The 16685-nt window shown below is 34.0% G+C and overlaps 1 protein-coding gene across 2 annotated transcripts in view; it reads right to left on the minus strand.

Moving 5' to 3' along the window:
* The window catches only part of Nipbl (NIPBL, cohesin loading factor), a 194191-nt gene that overhangs the window by 86219 nt on the left and 91287 nt on the right, over positions 1-16685 (minus strand). For both annotated transcript variants that reach the window (XM_004623432.2, XM_023711959.1), the window contains exons 7-10: positions 14625-14785; positions 13847-13943; positions 10877-11503; positions 884-2506 (exon numbers count right to left, since the gene is read on the minus strand). In XM_004623432.2, the coding sequence (XP_004623489.1) occupies positions 884-2506; positions 10877-11503; positions 13847-13943; positions 14625-14785 (2508 nt within the window). The remainder of the gene's footprint in view (positions 1-883; positions 2507-10876; positions 11504-13846; positions 13944-14624; positions 14786-16685) is intronic.

Here is a 16685-nt window from a genome sequence, read left to right on the forward strand (position 1 = left end):
AATGGCTAGCGATGTGGAGCATTTTTTCATATATTTATTCGCTTGTTTAATTTCTTCCTCCAAGAAGCGTGTGTTCATCTCGGAGCAAGTTATTTTTCTTAATTATACAAATTCAAATTATTCACCAAGAATAAAATCAAGATATGTACATGTAAATAGCATGAGACAATTAATGTCCTTAAATAACTTGTAATATTGGCTCCTATATACCATACAGCTTTACTGAGATGTTGGAAATTAAAATTCAATTATTACTCCATTGTAAAATGGAGTATCTCTATAGTTAAGGTAACTTCTGAAGAGTTAAATAAATCTATTCCAAATCTATTTTTTTTTTTTTAAATAGTATCACATTGGAATAGTATCACTATTCACTCCATGTCTCTTTTTGTCTCTGAGAGAGGGTCTCGCTATGTAGTTCAGATTGGCCTTGAGCTCACTTTGTAGCCTGGGCTGGCCTCAAATTCACAACAATCCTCCTGCCTCAGTTTTTTCTTTTCTTTTCTTTTTTTTTTTTTTGAGGTAATGGGGATCCAATTCAGGACTTTGCACTTGCCAGGCAGGAGCTTGTGCTCCTGAGCTACCTCCCCTGCCCTTAATTAATAAGCAACTTTCAGAAATACCTGAAACAACTAAATGGACATAAAATTCATCTTCATAATCAATCCACAACCATAATTCATGGCAGTCATAAGCAGTGGAGTAAGTGTGGGATAAAGCTGAGAACTTTTTATCTATACTCCTGGATACATGTCACTGTTGTTTTACATCAATGTTCTATCTCATGTCGCAGCTTTTTCATTATTGCAGATTGCCAATTTCATGCTTAATAACCTTCAAACTTAAGCTGGTTAAATACAAATAACATCAGAAGTATTCTTACCTTTATTTGACTTTGATGGCTTATTCTTGATAGATTTGAGAGAACTTCTTGATTTATCCTCTCTATCTTTAATTAGTTTCTGAACATCATCCAAAGACAGTTTTTGCAGAACAACTACAGGCTTAGCTCCTTTATTTAGATCTTCAACTAATCCCAGTTTTTCTACTTTGTCTTTCTGCTCTCCTTTCATGTCCATTTTCTTTGTCTCCTGAGTAATATTGCCATCTTTATCCCTCTTGATTTTTGGAATGACAAAATTTTTCAATGCACCAGATCTGCCCCCCAACAAGTAACTTGGAAATTCTGCCTTATTGTCAGGGTGCATCTTATTACTGTCTACTTTATTCCTGTTACCCTCTGTCCTTCTGTCATCTTTACTATTTGGTGATTTAAAACCAGATTTATCAAGTCTTGATTTATTAGCATCTCCTTGTTTAACACGAGGACTGTCAGGTCTTGATTTCTGTTCCCCAGATGGTCTTTCCCTTGAATCCCCTGATTCATGCCTGGGTTTTCTTTCTAGTTTATCAGTTTTTGAACCTTCAGATTTAATGCCATGTTCATTTCTACTTGAGGATCTCAATGTTTCTGGTCTTCGAACCCTGGACTGATCCCCCCGATGTCGTTCTGACTCACCCCTGTCATCTGATTTTTGTTTACTATCATGGTCACGTCTTAGGGACTCAGAAACAGATCGCCCATCAGGTCTCTGCTTTAAAGATTCAGCTCTTTCTGATTTTAACCGAGGTGAATCAGATTTCATGTCTTGTTTATGTTTAGACACTTCAGGTTTTTTCTCTGTTGATGGCTTTCCAGAGTCCCTCCTATTTTCATGCCTGTGTTTTGGTGTTTCAGGCCGGCCTTCATTTTTTTGCTTTGGAGTTTCAGGCCGGCCCTCATTTTTTTGCTTTGGAGTTTCTGGTCGTCCATCACCCTTCTGTTTAGGGGTTTCAGGACGTCCATCACTCTTTTGTTTTGGAGTTTCAGGTCGGCTTTCACCCTTTTGCTTTGGGGTTTCAGGTCTTGATTTTGTTGTTTCTGACCTGCCACTATTTTGTTTGCTGTCGTTTGGTTTTGAGTCAGATAGTCTATTTTCATTCTGTTTGGACTCTACTATAGTGCTCTCATTTTGTTTGGATTCGGTAGTTCTATTTTCAGTCTGTTTAAGTTCTTCTGTTTGGGTCTCAGTTTTAGTTTCTAACTTACTTTCACTTGATTTCATCTCCACCAATCGGTTTTCATTATGTTTAGATTCTGACAACCTACTTTCATTTTGCTTCACTTCACTCTTTGAAAGCTCAGGATCAGCCTTTTTTTTAGGTGTCTCAGGATGGTTTTCTGGTGTGGATTTAAGACTTCCAATAATATCTTCCTGAAGAATAGAAATAGGTGCATCATTACATTGTTTGATTTCTTCAGGCTTTTTTAGTGAGTCTGAATCCTGAGTTATAGAAGCCTGAGAGTCCACTCTTCCTGCCTGATGAAGATCAATGCTAACCATTAATGCTGGCCTTGACCCATTTCCCGTAGAACCCGTCTCCTGAGAAGCTGGTCTATTACCTCCTGTAGCACCCCCAGCCTCCTGTGGGTAAGAATCTTGTTTTCTTTTTTTCAAAGGCTTATCTGAAATTTAAAGACAAATATTCAATATCAGTAATAGACATATATTATTATTTTATTAAAAACGATATGCACTTTGACTATCTTTTTAAAATACTTGTCTATAAATGTAATGAATGCAAATATGCAGATGTACAATAGGAAGCACAAATGACATAATACTTTTAAAATTAAGTTTGAAGAAATATTAATGTTTGCTCTACCTCAATAAATATTAGTGAGTATTGGTAGACGTTTTAACATACTTTTGGACTGTACAAGTACAATGAGATAAACTGGATAGATTTCATAATACATCAAATACAAACACCTATGATTATGTATATTGAGGATAAACCAGATTTTAAGAATAAAATAATCATAATTCTAACTTAAGATAATTTAAACTATTAACCAAAAGCAATTAAGACTCCCCCAAATCTGTCACATATCAACTGGAAATATAAACTTTTACTATAAATATAGAAAAGAATGAAACAGAAAAATAAAACAAAACATTCCGCCACTGAGAAAAGGACTAAATGCTGAGAGCAAGTAAAAAGTTAGTAATATGTCATTATGCAGTATTCAAATTATTTAAGGTGTTAATAATACAGGTGGAGTTTAAAAGCTTCCATGTTAGAGAGAAGTAAATTCTGAGTAAGAAAGCAATATGTTTCATAGGTATTAGAAGAACTTATACAATTTGCGTCTAAAGATATTTTCCCTGAGAAAAAGTGCTTCTGGCTCTTGAACATAAAGTTGAGGGGGTTCACATTTTGACCTCTGAAAGAATTATACTATTCTGAAACCTAAGGACAAATAAATTCTCTATTGTAATAAAATGTTATGGAATTTTTAAAAGTTATGCATTTCTGTACATGATTTTACTGCTATATCATTTTCTCTTCTTTTTTTAATGGCGGAAAGGATCTCTTTATGTAATGTAGATAGGCCTTAATTTCACTTATGTAGCCTTCGCTGGCCCCAAACTCAAGGTGATATTCCTGCCCCAGCTTTCCAAGTGATGGGATTATAAGCATGCCTCACTATGCTAGCCAGCTAGGTCCTTTTCTATAAAATGAATCTCTAGCTAGTTAAGAACAGTTATGCCTATTTTATTGGAAGTGCTTGACTATGTTTTAACAAGAAATTTTTTAGTCATTTAAAAAGAATTGAAGATTTTAATATTTACTTGTGTTAGATACATAACTTAAGGAAAAAAAACAACACAAAGGTTAAATTGACAAGTGAAAAATCACTTTCCTCATTATTAGAGAAAGAAGTTCTGTAAAAGATTTTTATGATAATGCTTGTGTTCATACCAAAGTTCTACTGTTTTGTTCTCAAAGTGAGAAACAGTTCAATTCAATTTATTTTTTTTTTTTTGTGGAACCGGGGATTGAACTCAGACCCTTGAGCTTGCCAGGCAAGTGCTTATTCTATTGAGCCATCTCCCCGGCCCTAGTTCATTTCAATTTAAAATCTAATCAAATGCAATTAAAATTTATTTTGGTGCTGGGAATGAGAATACTTCCACAGTGTTATCAGAATACTTAAATTTGATCCCCAAAGCTACCTACTTTGGATATTTGCTAGTTATTTTTCTTGTAAAACAAAGTGTGCTCCTTTAGTTAAGCAGAAGTCAAGCCTACCACCACATACATTCAATTTCCAAAACAGCTAATGATAATAAGTATGTTATCATGAGACTACTTTTCTTGTTATAACATCTTCAGACTTTATGCGACACTTTCTGCATTAATGCCTAAGGGAATAAAGTATTCAGATAGTAATTTTATGTTTATAGAATCCTTTTTAAATGTTTTGTGATATATAATAATATTTTTGTCAGTACTGTAGATTGGGTCTCGGGCCTTCTTACATCTCTCGCCCTTTTTCTATTTTTTCAGTTTCAATTTTGAGACATGGTCTAAGTTATTTGATTGCCCAGGTCAAAGTCAAATTTTTATCTTCCTGCCTCAGCTTCCCAGAGTGCTGGGATTACAAGTGTGGATTTTTAGAACTTGCTACAAGGTACACCAAATAATTATCATTTTATACTTATAATGCTTTATCACCTTACACTTAACCTTTAAAACTTTATGAAAAGAATCTAGAAATTTACAAATTATAACCTAAGCTTTTTTTTTGCAGTACTGGGGATCAAACGTGGGACTTCGCACATGCCAGGCAAGTGCTTATGCCATTGAGTTGTTTCCCTCGCCCTTCAAATTTTGTAATACTTTCAACACACTATGCTTTGTGGAAGTCATTATTATTATTATTATTATTATTTTTTTTTTTTTTAAATTTTTTTATTTATTTGGTACAGGGCGTCACGACACAGCTCGGACTTGTAGCGATCCTCCTTTCTCAGCCTCCCCAGTGCTGGGAATACATGAATGCATCACCACACCCAGCTTTGGTGGCCTGCATGGTATGCCCAGGGTTCCAGGCTGGCATGGCATGTGGTGCTGAGCTTCAAACTCAGGTTCTTGAGCTTGTCAGGCAGGTGTTAAGACCAGTGAGCTATTTCCCCAGCCCTGTGAAAGTAACTGTAATGGTAACCTACGCATAAGTAAAGCAACACTGATTTCAGGTATTTGAAGATTTCTCTTAGGAAATCTTGACTCATTCTTTTATTAGTATGAATGATAGATTTTTAAAAAGCTCAGAAGACAGTTACAGAACTACAAATTATTTCAGAGTTTATACATCATTAAACTTATTCCAATTTACTTTTTGTCATTAAAATGCAAATCTGGCAAGCAAATTAAGTTAATTTCAAAGCAATGATTACATTTAATTTACCTTGAATCACAGATCCTGATTATTTATATTAAAAATATGAAATCACTTACATATAAGCAATATATTGAGACATTTTATGTTTTTTCTACTATACATAAAATATACCTAAGTACAAAGTTTTAATCTCTCAGTTATTGGAAAGTACTTCACCTTTTCTGTAAAATCCTGAAAAACTTTATCACTGCTGAAGAGATTCCTGGATTACATTAAGAGCATTCACTTTCTGGTTCACTTGCATGATGAATCTGTTCTTTTTTTTTGCAGAACCGGGGATTGAACCCAGGCCCTATTCCACTGAGCCATCTCCCCGGCCCATTTATTCTTATAATATGGCTCTGAATCTGTATAGGTCATCTCTCTTTTTTTTTTTTTTAGAAATTAAATTTTATTTTATTTTATTTATTTTTTTAAAATTTATGTGTGTGTGTGTGTGTGTGTGTGTGTGTGTGTGGCCAGCTCAGCCCACCAGGGGGCGGGGCTGGCGGGAATGTGGTGCTGGGGGATTGAACCGTGGTCCCTGTGCTTTGCTGAGCTTGTTCTAAGTAGGTGCTTTAGACCACTGAGCCATCTCACCAGCCCCTGTATAGGTTGTTTCTATCTACCCAATTCTGTTATGTCTTCATTACTTCATAACATTTACCTAATGATGGAAAGCCATCTCTATGAAGAGTAACTTTAGTATTTGAAATACTGATTACCTTTAAATTCTCATCAGGGTCAAGAAATTTAAGATTAGTTATCACAATTCATATATTGCTAAAGAAAATGCATACAAAAGGATATCATAATTTCAAAACACTTGCCATCCAGATGTTGATAGTTTGAAAATAAAAAACCATTCTTATAGAAATTCTAAGCTCAATTACACTTATAAGAAAACTATTCTTATTTAAATACAGTACAATTACACTTATAGAAAACTATTATTTAAATACAGTACAAGTGGTAACTGAAAACTATTAAAAGCAGAAAGTACATTAATCATATACCTATTAGCCAACTATGAAAACTAAAACATAGCAGATATAAATTACAAAATGGGATAAGTGATTCATTATCTTATACCTGCCACAAATTCTTACTTCTTGATTCCAAATCACAGAAAGTAACACATGTTGAGTATCCCATATCTGAAATGCTTGGACTGAAATTTTACAATTCAGTGAAATTTCAGATATTGGAAAATGTGCATAGATTTTGCTGGCTGAGCACCTCTGCTCTGTCCTTAGCCCAAAACTTAAAATCCTCTGATATCTGAAATATAAGTAAGTTTTGCATTTTTGGATTAGGGATGCTCAACCTATAATTTAGTTCGTATAAGGCTTACAGTACTAGAATATTATAAAATTATAAACTATTTAGTGAAAGTAGGCCATTTCTTATACTTGCTAGCATGGAAAGTGGACCTTGGGAAAAGATGAAATGAGCAAAGATGAACAAAGTAACTCCCTCTTCAACAAAAGAAAGCAGGATCTTTCAGCACAGCAAAGAGATATTAATGTCTATAACAGGACATCCCACAACCAAAGATGAATAGCCTTTTAAAATTAGATGTTAAAAGTATGAGCAAAAAGCCTGATTTAAAAAGGTCCTTTTCATGTATAATGACAACAGATTATAAAGAGTAACCCTATTCATATATATACAGAATTGTCCAAAGAAGGAAAAGCAGGCAGAAGGGACAATAAATATCTAGCAGCTAGAAGAATGTCTCATGTTTGGAACTACGGTATGGGTTTTAGCACAGCATAAGTAAATAAGGCTACCCCTTTTCATGAATCCCAAAATTACCAACTAAGTTTGCTGGACTTTTAAATCTTGCTTATAGAAGTACTTTAAATATTTTTTCTAGTTATTAAAAAGAGTATTTCTCTCATAGCAAATGAATATATTGGCAAATAAAAAACCATGTAAGTCAGACATGTTAAGTTCTTGCACCATGTTTTAGAATTATTAATAAAACTCAATTTTAGAATTTAATCCCAAAAGTACAAATGTAACTAGTTATTAATTAATTTTAAGAAAGTAGCTCCTCTATTAAGAGCTGAGTATAGAACCACTTAATAAACATTTCACTTTTATTTATTCCCATGCCTATAACCTTGAAGCAACATACATGTAACACCTTTCATCTGTCTAAAATCTCAAGGTAATTTCTTATATAAAAAATATTACCTTAGCACACAATGCACCAAACTAAATACAAAAGTGTTGGGTTACAAAAGTTTTCAAATCTATGAAATAATAAAAACATGGGCTTTCAGAAAACTAAGAAGTTTTCAATTCCCCATAACTTTGCACACAAGCTTCTGTGTTCAAAAAAAAAAAAAAGAAAAGAAAAAAGAAAACTAAGAAGTCAGCAAAACCTACTTTAATTCTTAAAGCAACAGGTGTTATCTTTACAAAATTGTAAGCCAGCTCTAACCTTTATGCTTTTCAGTAACTTTTATTAGTCACAGCATCAGATTATAAAGTGTTGAGATAACTGAAAGTGTATATTACAACTTTTTATATGAATGTTACGTTATACGTAAACTCATTCTTTCAAAGCAGTAAGCAGTATATGAGTTTACTAATATGCAATTGAACCTACTTACTGCCTTTATTTTTATTCCGTTATTAAAACCAAAAATTTTGCTTTGAACAAATGTGATACAGAGGGGTTCAGGAAAGATAATAAAAATAAGTTTACCATTTCTTCTGTTTTGTTCCTTTCTACAACTACTAATGATAAAATCATTTAAAAATTAAATGTTTTGGTTTTAAACTCCAGAAAATATCTGTGAGAGGGTTAGAATCCTTCCTGGAGCCCTAAAATCATACCATCTGTCTCCCTTATTTAAGCCCTCGCCATCCACTCGTTTGGGAGACTGCAGGTCTGATCAGGCAGCAGTAACTAAGGGTGTTATTAATCCAAAATTTGGCACCTGGGCCAAAGATTTATAACTCTTGGACTGACAATTTTTAATCCCAAATAAGTCACCTAGAGTGGAAAGTGTGAGAGAAGGCCTGCACAGGATGAAAACTTCTCCAGGGATGCCTAGAGAAAGAAGGAAAGAGAAACATTCCACAAAGAATAGGGGTCATAAAAATATTATGGATGCATCCTGGAACAGGCAGCCATAGAGAGATCTTCAAACCTGTGGTGAAGTCTGTTGCCACCAGACCCATCTTGGATTCTATAATGGCCTGATTATATTACATGTTTGCTTTTAGAGGGGCCACTAAACCTGACAATGCTAGTGATATTTCAACAAAAGGAGGAACGATGGAGACCACTATGAAATAGCTCAGAGCAGGACTGGTTTTTCATTTTATGTACATGGTACAGGGTCTCACTACACAGCTCGGACTCCTAGTGATCCTCCTGTTTTCAGTCTCCCCAGAGCTCTGATTACAGTCATGCACCACCATGCCTGGACTCAGCCAAGGGCTCAGTGTGCCCCTGGGAAAAGGCCAGTGAGGCATACGGGACCAGAACAAGGGATTGAACCCTGGTCCCTGCGCTCACCTAAAGTACGCATTTAGTTTGCTGTACTATCTTGCCAGTCCTTGATTTATATTAACCAATTGGCTTTTCACGTTTACTTGTGAGTTTGTGCAAGGCAACAGACTCATAGTAAGTGAACCTGTGTGCGTCAGTGGTCTTACTGAGGCTTGTAATGATGGGTGAAGCCATGAGGCATCAACAGACAAGGCCACAGCTAAGGACACCTGGCTCCAACCTCAATTAGAGAAAGGCTGTAGTTGCAGGCAGCCCACTGGTGAAGGCCTTCCTCCAGGTAACACAGTTCTTCTAAATACACATAATGTATTACTTGGAGAAGCCCTGAAGGGATTCCCAGGTCCTGCCCAGATTCCTGCATCTTCTTCAGGATTCTTCTTTGTTTGATAACATAATAAATACAAATGCCTAAAAAAGTTCCTTATTCTAAAACATAGAAAATATCTGTGAGAATCCTCCTGGAGCCCTAAAATCATAAAAATAAAAAAAAGCAAAACAAAACCTTTTTGAAGAGCACAATTTTCCATAGCACAGATTAAATGTCATTAAATTCAGTTTTGTAAGCCACTAATATTTCTAGACCAAGAAGTCACAATTTTGTGTATTTCTTACAAGGCTGACTGTCAGCATTCAAGAATTTTGAGGTTAATATCATCAAGAGAAGCTGAGAAATGAATGCAGCTGTGTTCACTTGATATGCATTTAATTTTTTGTTGTTGCTATTTCTTTCTGCATTTACTTTTATAAGCAGTCAGAAGAGGAGACACACCTTGATACCTCTAGAGTTTTTCCTCAGCCCAACTACATACAAGAAAAAATAGCCAATTTACTTTATGATCATGAATACAAAAGGTTTATATGAAAGCTCACAAAAATCTAAACGAAAACCCATTCTCTAGTTAGTAAAATGAAGACTTTCATCAATCTCTTTATTATACTTATTTATAATTCACACATAAATGCAGTTCAATAATTTCTAAATATCCTTTAATTATCTTAAAAAGTCATGATAGAAGATACATAAAAATTTTCAGCATGTTTCTAGGCACAAGAACCTAAGCAGTGATGATCCTGTGACATAATTAAGATCATATATAAAAAAGAGCTCTGCTTGGGGACTGGGAGATGGCTCAGCAGAATAAGCACTTCCCTGGCAAGTGCAAGGGCCTGAGTTCAATCCCCGGTAAAAAAAAAAAAAAAAAAAAAAAGAGCTTTGCTCAATATCATGGTATTTGTTCTATATTGCAAAGGAATAAAATGAAACTATGTATCAAACTAGACTATTTTAATCATAAACCTAAATATAAAGCATTTTAGTTTTGATAATCAAATGTGTATATTCATATCAAGCTCATAAATTATATTACTAATTTCAAACAATGATGCATCAGTCTCTCCCAAAATACTGAAAGGATTTTGTGGGTAGCATATGAAGGGATAGTGTAGACAGTATGTGAAGAACATATTACGGATTTATTTTTATTTGATTATAAAGCATGAAGCAAGCCTATAAACTAAGGATAGGTATATCTACAAACTCTAACCTATTAGTCAGATAAGAGGGAACATTTAGCTGTAATGACCATCAAAAGATTCTTGATTCTTAAAATATTAACATTAACTTAAAATTCCATACTTTGGTAAAAAACCAAAAAAATTACATAAAGACAGTACCATGACAGGCCAACTAAAGTATTCAACTGCTTAATAAACACACATTTATACTTTCTTTAAATGTGCCCACTTTATAATAATGCTAGAGTAGTTAAACTTGTTTTGGCAGAAAACTGTTGAAGAGGTACCATTCTATTAACATAAATTACAGAAAATGCACAATACACAGAAATGGTAATGTTCATTTTAGCAGAAAAGCACAAATAAGTGAAATTATATAGTGTATAACATGATAGAGCTGCAGTAGAGGCTTACTGAATTTTAGACAGCTGCTTCAGATGAAACTTGAAATCAGGAATTTAACATTTGAAGCATAATTATTAGCAAAAGCATGTATTTGATAAAAAACAAAGAATTCATACTTGCTTGGTGGTGGAGTGGTAATAATGACAGTATCTTACCTTTATCTTGAACTTCTTTAGAAAAGCGCTCCCTTTCAATAGCTGACTCTCTCTCTATCCGCTCTATTTCAGCCAATGCATCCAATTCTACTTCATCATATATAGGTCCCTGTTGTGATACTTGTTGTTGATTCTGTACCACAGAAGTCTGGGGTTGTTTTGTAGCAACTAAAGTGTTCTGTTGTAAAACAGGCACTTGATTTGCTGGAAGGAATGCTGTTTGTTCTTGCTGCGACAAACACTGAGCAGCATTTAGTGGGCGGTTTACATCCTGTGGAGTAATGGGTGTTTTTGAAGTCTGTCCTGGATACTGCACATTAAAAGGAATATCATTTTCTGAAACATTGCTATTTTCCATACCAGAAAGCATATCCTCTTGCTGGTCCATATCTGAAGACCTTACACGAGAAAGTCTTAACGTAAGTTTAGTAGAGTCCTTGGATGGAGAACTAATTATATCATACATTGCAGCTTTCTCACTCTGGTCTTTTTCATCCTTGCCTAATTTCATTTTCTTCTGCTTCTTTTGTTTTCTTTCTGGAGAATCTAGCAAGATGTCTGGTGGAACATCTCGAGGTGATGAACAAGGCAGAGGCTGAGATTGTAAAATTAAAGGTGGTCTTGATCCTAGGAAAACCAATTCAACATAAATAAACTGTTGGTTGTATTGGTTTTACATTTTCTTATGGGGTGACAGGTATATTAAATAATGAAAAATACATAAAGCCAGAAAAAAAGAAATTAAGCTACTTTTACCACAACTATTCAAGATGCTTTATATATCAAATCATAAAATATTCTTGAGTATTATCACCATTTTGAAAAACAAAGCCTACAGAGGTTAAGAATATGCTAAAAATTTTATAGCTTGCAAATGTAAAATTTAGAACCAGATATGTCTAAGTCTGAAATGTAAAAAACAATGTTTTTCTATCTAAAGCTTAAGTGGCAAGTTATATACTCTAGAACATACCAAATTTCAAAAATTCACCTAAAAAAAAAAAATCAGAATAGCTGACAATGCACTGCCCTTTAAAAGTAGGTGGAAAACAACAACCTCATAAACAGAAGTTCAGGCTTCTGAAGAAAAATATATTTATGAAATTGTTTTAGTTTTTCCTGTTTCTACTTAAAGTTTTCTATCTTTCAATCTTCCATCAAGGTCCAAAAGTGGTCTGGTTGTCTATATCAATCTCCTAACCCTTTCTTTTCCCTCTGAGGTAGGTTGTCTAAATTACTTCTCACCCTGACAATGCTTGGGCCTTGAGTGCCTACTTTGATGATAATGGCATCTAGTTACCCAAGATATTGATGTGCTTTGTTTTGTCTTTCAGAAACAGACGTTTTAATTACTGAAAATTTATAAAATACAATGGTTCATAAAGACTTAACTTTACTTCATGAAGAATGTCCATGACTATTTAGTTGGAGAAACACATATGAAAAATATCTTTACCATATACAAAGACGATAGCCCATGCTTTAGATACCATTATTTAGAATTTTTCATAGCTTATGAAAATATACTCAGCTATATTATAAGCATATACAAACTCTTAAAAGTGAAACAAAGTATTCTCTGTCAACAAACAAAGTAAAATGATCAGACTGTAAGTTTCTTTCTTTCTTTTTTTTTCCCCCCAAGACATGGTTTCACTATGTAATTCAGGCTGTTCTTTAACATGCTACATAGCCCAGGCAGGCCTTGAACTTAGCATTACCGGTGTACTCTGTAGGTATTTTTTAAAGTAGCCAAAGCCAGATTTATATTTACAACTTGGCCTGAGGAGATAGCTCAGTAGAATTTGCGCATGCCTGGCAAGTGCCAAGTCCAGAGTTCAATCTCTAGCACCATAATAAATAAATAAATAAATAAATTAATTAATTAATTCACAACTTGATACTCTGTTATAGGCAGAGGATCACACAAAGTTCTTTGGGAATTTAAAAATAAAAATTAAAAGTCACATACATGAGACAGTATAAATTCTTAGGAAAATTAGTGTTAACTAATGGCTTGAGGAGATTAGGGGAGGATTTATAGCAGATTGCCCATTTAGCTCAGATCTACAAGAATAGGTAAGTTTTCAGTACTCAGATGAAAATAGACACAAGATTTAGGAAGAAAACAACAGGCTACATTTGACAAATGACTATAAAGAGTTGACAGAAGACGTCATGGTGATTTGGAATTTTTAATTCAAGATATCTCAACAGTAGAATGGCATTAAGAAAGATGAGAATGGCAGAAAAAAACAGTAAGAACAATCTTGAAAACAAATTTGACATACCAGCTAGGTAAAAAGGAAGTTTTTTACCCAGACATAAAAAATAACAACCTGGGACACAACACTGGAACCAAAGATTGACTTAGGAGTCTGTTCCCAAAGAAATCTATGCTGTCATAAAAACTGAGTGAAAGAGCCACAGAACAAATTCTGATAACAGAAATCTTCAGAAATGAAACTGGAAAGCAGAGTTGTGTGAAAAAAAAGAAAAAAAAAAAAAAAAAAAAAAAAGGAAGGAAGAGAAAGAAAAAAAAGAAAGGACAGTGAGAATGAAGTGAGGGAATGAAGGAGGAAGAAAGCAAGAAAAAAAAAAAGCAGTGTCTACAAAAAGAGAATAACATGTAAGCTCAATATGAAAAAAGGTGTTTTTGGAGTGCCGTGGGAGACTGACCAAAAATTTCACATTAGAGGTTGTGATTTATAAAGATCATTGGAATTATCCATACAAATGATAACAGATACAAGAGAATATTATCAATCATTTGAGATTAAAAGAATGTAGATGGAAAAAAAAATCACTGAATAGAAATTTAAATCCCCTGACAATAGAGCTACTAAAGCAGTTTGCTTGTTTATTCATTTAAGGAAACCAAGAGAGTAATTTCTGGTTTCTGTTTTAAGATGTTTGCTTTCTTAACTTGAAGTATGAATATCCTAAGGGAAATTTTAGTTACAAAAATACCTTTAGGAGTTCCATCACTTCCAGCAGGAGAGCAAACTGGCTGTGGGGACCTCAGGGAAAAAGATGCAGCATTCCTCATTGTTGAAGAATCTCCATCCTAAGAATAAAAGTATAATATTTATGTCTTGAATGATGGGAAAAGGCACACAGACATGTTAGAGAACTAATAAAAGACATAAATTACTGACAGGTAAAGTGTTGGATTCAATAGCATAATTTTTCTGTACTTTCCTCTTTTCTTCTTGGTACAGCTTAGAAGATTTGAAATTGTATCCAAAAGAATCAATAGCCTGAGCATGGCAATGAATAAGAAAGGTGGTATTCCTTGTATGCTCCATTTTTGCTACTTTCTACAAAAGGAGCTGTGAACACCCTATGAGGATGTAAATGTCTTGAAGGCAGAATCCATTGCTGCCTCTTTAATGCACAGATGTAAGAAGCTAATACAAAAACAGCCAAATCCATAAGATACATTTAAACGCATGAATGATTTCAGTTAACATCAACATAGCTTCATGAAAAAAAAATTTTACAGCGAAAAAAAGCCAACTCCTAATAAACGTTTATTTAAGAGCATATGTTTGTGCCAGCAGTATTAAATGGAAATTTAACCTGCCATAAGGTCTGTGGATCAGGAACCACGCTGCTCATAGGTAAATTCTCAGTGCTTATTACAAGGTTTGTAGCTAGCCTCTAAACTATTGAACGAAAACATTAGGTTTTGTCACAGATACTGGAACTATTTTATTACCTTAATGAAAACTTATATATTACATACGTCACTACTTAGCCTGTGCACCATGTGTAGGTAGTCGTCACTTGAGCCGTGTCTGGGATTATCTGTGTGATGATTAGCTGAATTGCCAGATAATGGGCCAGAAACTTTATTATCATGTATGTTTCTCAAACCACCTGCAACAATGGGACTTGATACCGATGCTGGAATTAATAAGAATAAAAAAAAAAAAAAGATTCATTGAGATTTCTTAGTAATTATTTACAAGAAATACTTCAAACATATTTTAGAATAATATAATGAATACTCATGTACTTATTATTCAGTCTAAGTTTTAACACTATGCCACAAGTTATTTAAGATGATTTTTGAGGGCTGGTGAGATGGCTCAGTTGTCTAAAGCACCTACTTAGAACAAGCTTAGCAAAGCAAAGCACAGGGACCGTGGTTCAATCCCCCAGCACCACATGCCAGCCAGCCCCGCCCCCTGGTGGGCTGAGCTGGCCACACACACACTAAATAAATAAATAAATAAATAATTAAAAAAAAAAAAAAAGATGATTTTTGAAAACATCACAGATATGGTTGAAGCTCTCTATTGGTATATTCCTCTCTCCCTCTTCTTCCCTAGAAGTACCCACTTTTTTAAGCTTTAATATATACTACCTGTGTACATCTTTATACTTCTGTTGTCAATAAATATATTCCTAAAGAACATATAGCACTGTTTTGCATACAAGTTCACATGTGGCATATATAACCTTTTATAATTTGCTTTTCAATTCATAAAGATTCATTTATTTTATTTTATTTTTTTTCTTTGTTTAGTTTTTTCCCTTTGATTCATTCATTTTAATACATGTAATTTAAAATTTATTTTTAAAAGAAACACAATACACAGAATCCTGTTATATAATGAATATTCTTAATTTACTGGCTGCTATGTTCAGATGGCTTACAACACAGTGGTTCAAGTGCTTAATGATGTTCTAGAGAGGAAGCAAATTGATCACAGCCCCATGAATGAGAATGGAAAGAACCCACCAAATAGGGCAAACAATTCACAGGAGAATAAGAGGTATACAATAGTTGTCTTTCAGTTATTCTTTTGTGTTCAGCAGCAAAATATTTCCACTAGCACACTCTACAAATGGACTTCTCTTCCATTCTATGGATCATGATTCCATCTGAGTCTACAGGGTGGATTTCAAAGAAATAGTTGTAGCACAGTCCCACAAATGACGCCTGGCCACCAGTAACTGTCACAGTCATTATGCATGTCAACAACACACTAGAACTTCGTGCGATATTCCTATCCTCAAACTGTTAGAAGTGCTGGTCATTTATTTGCCATTCCAGTATTTATCTTATGTTTTACTCTTAGTACTTCTTTGCTATCATGAAAACTTTTTCTTACTTCAATTGTTTTGAAACATTTAATTTTTAATTATTAGTGTTTAATTTTCTGAATATTGCTTAATCTTAATTTTTGTTCTAAGATTTATACTATATCTTTGACTTACAATTTATTTAAAAGACACCGTATGGTATCTTCTCCTAGTATTAGAAACTTTATAAAGTATATTTCCATTTTCTGTTGACTTTATATTACTTCTTCCCATTCTTTTATACACACATACACACACATATACATGAAAAAAATACATGTATAACCCAACGTAAGATTGGTACTGTTTCATAGAAATCTGCAATGACCTTTAGAATGAGCATTGGTTTTTTAATTTTTTTTTTTTGCAGAACTGGGGATTGAACTCAGGCCCTTACGCTTATCAGGGAAGTGCTTATTCTGCTGAGCCATCTCCCCAGCCTCAGCAATGACCTTTAAATAAGGGTTCATCTAATATATTTTATACAGTCCTGCATAACTATCATATTGAGAGCTCTTAATTGTTCATCCAGGAGCATAATGCAACTTCTCTTGCCTTTTGAATTGTGCTCTTTCTTATTTCCTACATGCTACGCCTGGAGGTATTAAAATATTTCAAGTTTGTATAACTAGAAAATCTTACTTTTAGTTTTCAAAGGTATGTTTTCTAAGTATAAAACTCAAAGAGGACAGATCTTTTCTTTCAGTCCTTTAGT

Source organism: Octodon degus, unplaced genomic scaffold (genome assembly GCF_000260255.1).
Source record: "Octodon degus isolate 3935 unplaced genomic scaffold, OctDeg1.0 scaffold00002, whole genome shotgun sequence".
NCBI lineage: Eukaryota > Metazoa > Chordata > Mammalia > Rodentia > Octodontidae > Octodon > Octodon degus.